Source organism: Bidens hawaiensis, unplaced genomic scaffold (assembly GCF_021521415.1).
Source record: "Bidens hawaiensis isolate Kalapana, Puna unplaced genomic scaffold, B.hawaiensis_p1.1 tig00005588_1, whole genome shotgun sequence".
Taxonomy (NCBI): domain Eukaryota; kingdom Viridiplantae; phylum Streptophyta; class Magnoliopsida; order Asterales; family Asteraceae; genus Bidens; species Bidens hawaiensis.
In genome coordinates this window covers 1414250-1423998 of record NW_027491362.1, presented here as the reverse complement: position 1 = coordinate 1423998, position 9749 = coordinate 1414250, and the positions used below count along the sequence as shown (strand labels likewise).

General features: G+C 35.2%; 1 protein-coding gene and 1 pseudogene across 2 annotated transcripts; one reads left to right on the top strand and one right to left on the bottom strand.

Moving 5' to 3' along the window:
- The first annotated feature begins 313 nt into the window (after positions 1–313).
- On the top strand, positions 314–1140 carry LOC143630195 (inositol oxygenase 5-like; annotated as a pseudogene). Its single transcript, XR_013153120.1, has 5 exons — positions 314–379; positions 462–531; positions 616–693; positions 784–865; positions 957–1140. The product of XR_013153120.1 is annotated as an inositol oxygenase 5-like (transcript).
- Positions 1141–2059: 919 nt separating this feature from the next.
- On the bottom strand, positions 2060–5993 carry LOC143630253 (ATP-dependent 6-phosphofructokinase 3-like). The gene is made up of 13 exons (XM_077099321.1): positions 5615–5993; positions 4916–4962; positions 4784–4823; positions 4628–4690; positions 4401–4538; positions 4173–4331; positions 4043–4096; positions 3526–3594; positions 3324–3453; positions 2983–3248; positions 2842–2890; positions 2608–2762; positions 2060–2523 (listed from the first exon to the last, which is right to left on the bottom strand). The coding sequence occupies exons 1-13, from the start codon at positions 5765–5767 to the stop codon at positions 2326–2328; spliced, it is 1521 nt and encodes a 506-aa protein (XP_076955436.1). The 5' UTR covers positions 5768–5993; the 3' UTR covers positions 2060–2325.
- Positions 5994–9749: the final 3756 nt, after the last annotated feature.

Below are 9749 nucleotides of genomic sequence, written 5' to 3'. Positions count from 1 at the left end.
ATATATATATATATATATATATATATATATATATTCTCTTGTTTGTATTTAGATCCCCAATTGGTTGATAACAAGAACCTTGAATTAGTGTTGGAAGGAGGGCTTAAGGTGGCTGATAATAATGTGGCTAGTGGTGGTTTTGATGCACCTGAAATCAATGCATTTGGTCACACTTTCGGGTTTTTTTATTAGATTATAATAACATAAGATTATAAACTATCACTTGTTGGCCGATAATAATGTATGCTGATGCATGAAACTTTAATAGAGATTATGATGCGGAGAGCGAACGTAAGAAGCAGGTGGAGGAGTTTATACCGAAGAATGTGGACTAGAAAATGTGATGATCTCATGGGGTCATGATGACTACATGTATTTGGTATGTTTTTGTTATGGATAATGTCACATTAATGTTGCATTCTGTTCAATCTAAATACGATATTTGCATTCTAAATTTGTAGGTGGCTAAAGAAAATGGAACTACTTTGCCTCAAGCAGGCTTGTTTATCATTCGTTACCACTCGTTCTATCATAAGCTACAAAAATCTTTAATTATCTTTTAATTAAATAAAGTAGTTGTTAGATTTGGATGTTTGAATGTTCTCGATGTGGCAGCATTGCATCGGTCTGGAGCGTATAAGCATTTGATGAATAGGAGGATGTTGAGAATCTGAAGTGGCTTCAAATTTTCAAGTAAGCTTTATTAACTTGTGAATAATTAGAGATTAGTATAAGAATAATCGCTTTTTAACGTTTAATCTAACGATAAACATGTGGCTGCAGCAAGTATGATCTTTACAGTAAAAGTAAAGTGCGTGTTGATGTTGAAAAGGTGAAGCCATACTATACATCCCTCATTGAAAAGGTGAGGCATTGTTTGTTGAATTACTTTTGAGTTTTTATAACAATTTTACTGATAATATTTCGTTGTTTAATTTTTATTTTTATATTTTCAGTATTTCCCAGAAAAGCTCAGATGGTGATGGTTGTTGAGGATTGTTCAAGTTGGATAGTTTAACCATATTAGCAAGTTTACAGTTTCTTTTTAATTTATTGAAATATGTAAATCTTGCTGTCTTCAATTATTGAATAAATTATCTGTTAATCTTTAGCTTTGCTCCTAATTTATTTTTAAAGTTTTCATAAGTATACACGGGTTTTATACTAGGTAATACCTGGGTAGTATACCTGAAACATTAAGCCTATTTACCCGAACCATACTCTGATACTCATAAATATACACCCCAACACATAGTGTAAAATAGTGTGAACATATTGACATAGTGAGATGAGATAGATGAAAATATGACACGAACTTAAGAAATTTTGTGAAACGGGTTGAGGTAATTAGTTTGCTCGAGTTACATGATTATTTAAATGGGTGACGAGTTTACAAAATAGCTCGTTTATTGTTATAAGGGTCATCTACATTAAAAGTTGTAAAAGTAGATGATGTATTCGGTAGTTTAAGCATAACTGTTTTATGAAAACCTTCCCAAATACAAATTCAAATTCCTAAAGGTGAGTAATATTGTTTGAATAATTGCAAGAACGAATTGCTTAAACGTTGCTGAAGACAATGAGAGAATCTTACTACAAGTTTGTATCTACAAGGTTGTATCTTCTATTGAAACTTCTCAGGCTAGGGTGTTCATTAATCGAATTGGACTTAAAAAATGGAAGCTTGAAACCAACAGAATTTAAATTTTGGTTTTGAATGTTCCAATGAGGCCTCATCCGAATTGAATTCTAAATTTGGTTCTAGCCTGTTAGGGTTTACTTCGAGTTGTGTACACTCATAATACAACCGACCTAACCAATATAGATCGGTTTAATTCTTATGGTTTCACAAGATTTAGTGTATACGGATATGATGTGATATAATGATTGTAGTACCTATTACTGTTATGAGTTAGACTCACTGTAATAATCATTTACAACAACGAATTAAATACAAGAAACTGAACAAGCCATTGTAATGGGGTTAGACAAACCGTTAAATAAATGTGCATCAAATCAACCCATTTGAAAATATAAGAAACTGAACAAACCATTGTAATGGGGTTAGACGAACCACCATATACATGTGCGTCAACTCAACCCATTTGACCCGTTAATAGTAAGCAGGTTTATTATTCAAGCATAAGTCTTGCCAAACAATTCACAAAAAAATCGCATCTCCTCCTCAGGAGATCATCAAACTCTACTATCAGTCTATCAACATCCTCACATATCAATTATTACTTTGTATATATATACTTGAGTGATCCAAAACTCTTATTCAATTCTTGAAACTTAAAGAAAATACACCACCTTTGCTACCACTCAGCAGACAATAGTTTTCTTGGTCACGAAACCATTATCCGCCACATGGCCATCTAGCAACTGAGCAGGCGGCGCTTCATCCATTATTGACTCGATGATATCTTTTGTATTCAAAAAACTCGGTTGGTTTGTAGAAGATAACATCCGGGCCCACATCCTATCTGTAATCACAACCTTGTTTTGCTTCTCTGTTATTCTCTGCAAAAAAAATAACAATAATAACTCACTTGACCCGTGTTTCTTTTCCGTCGTTCCAAGGGTATAATTGTAAAATTAACTTACATAAAATGGTAGGTGACATTCTCTACCATGAACCGGCCCCACAGTGAACCCTGTGTAGCCTGCCATGGCTCCATGAACCGCGCTTTGAGCTAGAAGCGTGCAGTAAACGTTATCCGATGCATTACTTGGAATAGCTCGAATCATGTATGTAGGATCTGTCAAACACACGTTTAACAAGATAAATACTTTTTAATCGTGTAATCACGGTAAAAATGACGGATATACCTTACTTACCTATGTACTTAAGGTTGATCTCCATTTCTGTTTGTGTTTTAAAATGATCCTGTTTATAAGAACATTATAAGAATAAGAAAATGTGATTAGACAATGAGGTGACTATTGAGGTCAAAGTCAAACAATATAATGGTCAACTACCTTGATCTTTTGGGATAACCACAATCCAACATCATTTAAAATCTTGTTCCCGGAGGCATCCTTTCCATCATTAATTCTTAAGCTCTCGGCAACAAGATCCTGGCCTGCACCTTCGGCTACAACTAGTACCATATGCCCGTTTTCTTTTATTCTTTTTTCTATATATTCAAAAAGACCCCCCGGTCCTTCAAGATAGAAAGGCGACTCGGGAATCAGACAGCAATCAACGTCACGACTAGCAAGAGTTGCATACATTGCAATAAATCCTGCAAAAAAATTTAAATGACAATAAATTTTACTATAAATTTGGAAAAATGGATAAAAAGGGTGTATAAACATACCACTATTTCGGCCCATTAACTTAACAAGCCCTATACAGTTCTCGTTACTCTCGGCCTCAACATGTGCTGCATTAATGGCACGTTGAGCCTCCTCAACCGCAGTATCAAAGCCGAATGATTTATCAATAACCTGTTAATTAATATCAAGGTAACAATTTTAATGAGAAATGTAAATCTTAATAAACAATCTTAAACCACATACCGGAATGTCATTATCAATTGTTTTTGGAATCCCGACAACCGCAACTTGAAGACCACGCCTTCTAACTTCCTGCATGAACACAAAATGTTTTATTTGTTTACAGTTCTTCATTATATAGTTTTGTTATAAAGATTTTTTTTTTTTTTGGTTTTGATTGATATAGATTGTAGAAACATCCAAACGATTTACAATGAAGTGGCAGGTAAGCGGGCAACAAGCTGCGCCGCAACCCCCTTTTGGATAGCAAACCCAATCCTACTAAAAACAAAGTTTCGATTCTTATGGGCCGATATGTTACTATGCACAACTTTCTGAACCCTATTCAAAAGGTCCACGGCATCCGGAGCTAAGAAACCAAAAGTGTCAAAGGCAAAGGGGATAAACACGTGTTGATTCTCCAAACAAGCTCTCTCGTGTTTAGCAACCTTCCCCGATGCCGCCTTCAATGCTGCCTGGCCTGCTACAAACCCATTGTCCCTCAATAATTATAAAGATTATAATTATTCAAAAAACACACCTCGTAGATAGCAGACGCCCCTTTTTGTGTTCCGTCTCCTCCTATTATATATACCTAATAATATTTATTTATAAAAATCCATAAATATTGCACACACGTCACGAAAAAAGAAGTATCAAATATATCTTACCTGATTGATGCCACGATCTTGAATACTATTTACTATTTTTTTATTATCATAGCCACCGCGTGATGTCCCGATTATGGTGCCACCTCGTTTATGAATACCGTTTACTGCTTTAGTTGTTAATGGGATTGTATTTCGCGAGTAGAAACCTCTGTATCCACCCTGCACACCCGATAAGTTAATTTTAGCATAAAAGAAACCAACCAGAATGATATTTTAAGTTTAGCTTACTTCCATCCCTTCGATCCTTGTAACACCATACATATCATGTAAACTACCAACTATTTCTCTAATCACCGTGTTGAGGCCGGGACATAGGCCCCCACATGTCACAATACAAGCGTGAACATCGTCTGACTTAAAGTACACCTAAAAAAATAATTAAAAGCATAATTAATATATAGATTAGAGATTACTTATAATTTTATATTTAGCTGATACATGTGAAATCTTTTTACCTTTTGACGGGGCCCTGCACGTCTAAAATGTGTGCCTCTAGGACTATCAACATGAACAACAATCTACATTAATGGATACATATTACTAGGATTGGAAATCACGCCTAAAAAAATTGTTAGGCTTTATAACGTTATCAACTATGGCAAAAAGCTAACCTGCTGAGCAACAGTGTCATCCATGTCGACGAAATACTGCCTGAGAAAACACAAGAACATGTTTTTAAGTACTTTGATTAAAAGTACCAATAACATTAAAAGTACTATGATTTAAATTAATTATTAACTTACTTAACAACCGCATATGCAGGATTATCTTGCAGTGGATTAGGATAAGTCTGCAAATTAAGAATCATACATCTTTAAGCACTACAGACTACTGAGGCTAATGTGCAGTGGAAAGCTACAAAATTAGGGCGATTTACGACACGTGACGCCACGTCAGCAAATGGGTGTTTTTTTTATTTTAGGGGTGTAGTGGTGTTGCAGCCCAAAATCCTCTCCCCACACCCACACCCACACCCACACCCACACCCACACCCACCCACCGACCAAAAAAAAAAAAAAAAAAGCTCCCCCCCCTCTTATGGCCCCACTTATCGAGAGGGGGGGTTGTTAATAATTTGTTTGTTATTATTATGATTTTATTATTTTTCCATAAGTAAGAAGTATAATTATGATCATCTATAAAGTATAAACTTAAGTAGAATCAGCCATCCAGAATAAATTAATAAAAACCATATAATAATATAAAATAATGACCAGCCTTTATCATATAGAGCATGATTAGATTATCAACAACAAATATCAAATAAAATAATAATTTTTTTTTTAATATTAAAAAAGACACAGTAAGAAACAAAACTTCCAGAGGGTACACCAATCACTCAAACAAACTAAATTTGTATTATTAGTTTGTCGATACAATTAATGAATTAAAATTCAACAAATCAATTAAACTAATTAAATTAAAGGGGTAGAAGAACATACTTGAAGATGAGGTATGTAATCAGTCAAATGAGGAACATCTTCAAGTATGTATCCATGATCTCCTGTCACAACCTTCGGGCCCATGATCGGATGGTTCACTTTAGCTTTTCTCCGATTACGTTTATTTGAAGCAGTGTTACTTACAGCATGCATTAATGGTTGAACATCAAACCTTTGAATTTAACAAAACAAGAAGAAGAACAGAATCTGTATATATAAATAAGGTTGTTTGAAGTGGGAAGTGATCTAGATGGTTACACCAAATTGGACTAAAGTAAGTTTGACTTTGAATAAACTGATTGTTACATGTGTGTTGTGTTCTGGATGCTAAGAAACATGTGGGGGAGGCTGAGGTGGTTTTTTGAACGGTTTATAGAAATTCTGGAATTGGAATTGGAATTGGAAATGGCAGTTGAGGGCTTTTAGTATGTGAGAATAACAGTTTTTGATGAGTTGCTAAAGCTCCTTAAGTTTAGGAGTTGTTTGTTTTTAGTCCTTTTAGTCTTGTTTTATTCTGAAGTGAAACTTATATATGCTTGTAAGGATTTAAAATATGTTCACCAGAAGTCAAGAAAACCAAACGATTGATACCATGCTAACCAATGGATGTTAGACGCAACAATGAACATGTGAGATAATCGAGTTAGAGGGATTTTGTTTGTACAAGATTTGAAAACTACATTTAAATTTGCTTAATGCATTTGGTTTATGAAAGTTAGGACTTTTATATGGCTTATATAATAAGGTTAAAGACTCTGAAGGAATGAGTGCGAATTTATTTTAGGGGTTTAACTTTACATTCACTATTGATTGCCTTCGCACGTTACCGTCATTTTGTTTCCGTGCCTCTGTAATGTTTTATATGTATTGACAGCTTACCGGTACTATATTTTTTCTGTTTGTTTTGTTTTATAGTTTATAGATTCTATGTGGAAAACTCTTAACTTTTTAATATACCTTTCGCGTTTAGATAGGGTTTTTAAGTTTGTTATCTTACTGGTAGTAGTCTCTCTATTATATTGGATATATGTATGATTTGTCCATATCTCATCATACTCAAACTCCGTAAATAGTTTTGCTATTATGAGATATAAGTATATGGGTTGAGTTATAATAAAAAGATTAGTTTTCCTAGAAATGATAGGAAATAATCTTGTCCATTCATTTGAGAATTGAATGGTTGAGATTAGATTAGAGAGATCATTAAGTGTAAAATAAGGGTAAGAGCATAATAGGGATAACACATTTGTTGACTTTCTCTCTCCACATGCAAGGCACATGTCAAATTCCCCCATCATTTTAAAACGTCCATAACTTTTTTATACTACATTTTTTTTCAAAACAATTTCACCATAAAAACGAGTGTTTTTTTTATCTTTTATATTAGTACCATATTGCTTTATAAAAATTAAAAAAAAATTCGTGGGTTTTTACAAAGTGTGTTTTACCATAATTATGTTTTACAAAATTGTGTTATACAATTTTGTTTTATTTTTTCATAGTGTTTTTTTGGATTGTGTTTTTTACATTATGTTATTTAATTGTGTTTTTGTCATTGTGTTTTTATTTTCATAGTGTTTTTTCCATTGTGTTTTTTTCATTGTGTTTTTCATAGTGTTTTATTTTCCGACGAAATTTCCGAAGACTTTTCCGGCAAGGTGGTGGCGGTGGGTGGCGGTGGGCGGTGGTGGTTGTAGGAAATAAGTGAAAATTTAAGTGTTTTTTTTTAATTAAATTAAGTGGATTTTCAATATTAAGATATTAGACAAAAATACCCTTCCTCCTAACCTTTTTAGGAAAATTATTGGTGCTGATCTTACACTGTTAATTTATTTATATAAACTTCTAAATATTAATCATCTTTCTCTCCCCTGCGAATCTCTCTACAATTCACAACCATTAGAAGTCCCCCATAACCTAGCACCACCATCGCCTGCCATTTTCTTTATACTCTTTCCAAATTTTCTTGAAGGATTCTTAGCCAACGACTCCAATTGTCTTTTACCTATGTTTCTCTTTCTCGACACTACTTCTAATTCTCATATCTCATGTTTGCTTATTACAGCCAGTTCAATCCATTGTATGCCCTGTATGTTGATATGTTATTTTTAATGTTAAGATTCTCATATCATATACAAGATCCAATCCATTAAATAAGATAGAGATATTTAAGCCAGATGCAACAATAATCGTTCGATTAGGCTTCAACTATACTATTCATTTAATTTCTAAGATTCAACGTATGCAATCAAGAAAATTCTTAACGCTTACTGGAACCCTAAAAATCACTAAGAAAATAAATAAAAGATAAAGAACAAGATTTAAAGGGTTTCCTATGTGACGACAAATCTTATGAATATCAAGTTAATTCCTCTTGTGTTGAGATGGAAAAATAGAAAATGAGAGAGGAGAGACTAAACATGGAAGAATCGTCGAACTATACACAAATGACGAGTGAGTTGATGTGGTTGTTGGACCATACACATATGGTGGTGGTGGTGGTGGTGGTGGTGGTGGGGGGGGGGGGGGGCGATTTGAGTTTTAATATTTTTTTTTATTGTTTTGAGTAAATTATGTAATAGTTAAATGGATAAAAAGTCCATTTTATGCATATTTAACAAACACTTTCTATGAACATTAGTGTTAGAACTCAAACATGCTTCAAAATTAATATCATGCAAGTGCGCAACTGATCAAAGTATAACTTTTAAACGTGGACTTGAAAACGTTATTGAAGAAACACGGATCCAGTGAGTCCACAGGGTATAATACGATAACTACAACCACGATATGAGTAACACTTCCCAAAGTCCAGTGACCGGAACCTGCAAAACAGACACCGTGAGTCTCGTTACAGGAAGGACAAGAGGGGGGTCTTCCTGTAACCACCCTCCGGCGTGAGAATCAGTAACGTTCGTAATGAAGAAAGTACTGAAGTACAAAGACTAAATGTAGTCAGAATATAGGTGAGTGAATGTCCATACCGCATACCATTTGACAAGGTATTTATAGCCGAAGGATGAAGGAAGGTGATTGGGGCAGCTGTCCTCTTCTAGAAGATCTCTAGTAACCGTCTAGACACGTGTCCTATTGTGATAGGTTGAGCTATACGTCTCATGTGCATGGGTATAACAATCTGGACACGTGTCACCAAATGATAGGACGGACCACACCCTGGCCATGTGCACGATTATAACAACCTGGCCAGGTGTCCTTTATTCATTGGTTAGTATGTCACGTATTCCCCAAGTAAGAGTCATGAACCTTTCTCTATAGAATACTTGAGTGGTGACAGCTGTCCTGCTGGCGTTGTCCTCCAATTGTTCAAGCGGACAGATGTCCTGTCTTGCGGACGACTTTTGAGGACGCCAGGATGCTTCCGCGTGTATTATGAGGACGTTCCTCCTCACTTTTGATATGCGGGTGACCCGAATGTCCCGCGGGTGATTTACAAGATGGTTCTCTATGACCCGCGGGTGTTACTTAAGGGTATTTGGGTCTATTTGGTATCCTACCTCTACAAGTCCCCCGGTCCAGTGTTTCTTCCGCGTGAAGTCTATGTGCGGGTGAAATTTCTAGACTTAATGTATGTTGAGGATTTTTGTTGTTCAGAGGTTAGGTAGAAAATATCTTCTGTTGTATGGATAATCATGGAAAATGACAAGTTGACCATTCGCAGGCGCGTGAACAGATGATGGAACGTTTTTTACGGCTGTCACTGTACCCGACTGTACAACTTTTTCTCTTTTTCGAATTTCCCGAGTGACGTGTCAGTCGCTGGTTGGGTGATATTCTTCTCTCTCTATATCCCATCGCATTAATTGCGATAAGTATAAATAAGGAGAAACTCCTTCTTTTTGAAGTTTTATCGCTCTTTTCCTCTTGATTATCTTCTTGCTTTCTCTCTGATAAATTACCGATCTTTCTCATCTCCTTAAATCTTTCTATAATGGCGAATATTCAAACTGAGGTTGATGAGATAGAAATTGCATGGGACTATTCAGAGTATGAAAAACTGCTGGAAACGTATGGTATTCCACCCGAGTGGGAACCAGAGTTTCCTTCCATTGGATCTATAGCCAGTTTCCCACCGCCTGGGAAAATGGCTTTGTATGCCAATTATTTTGTTCATGGG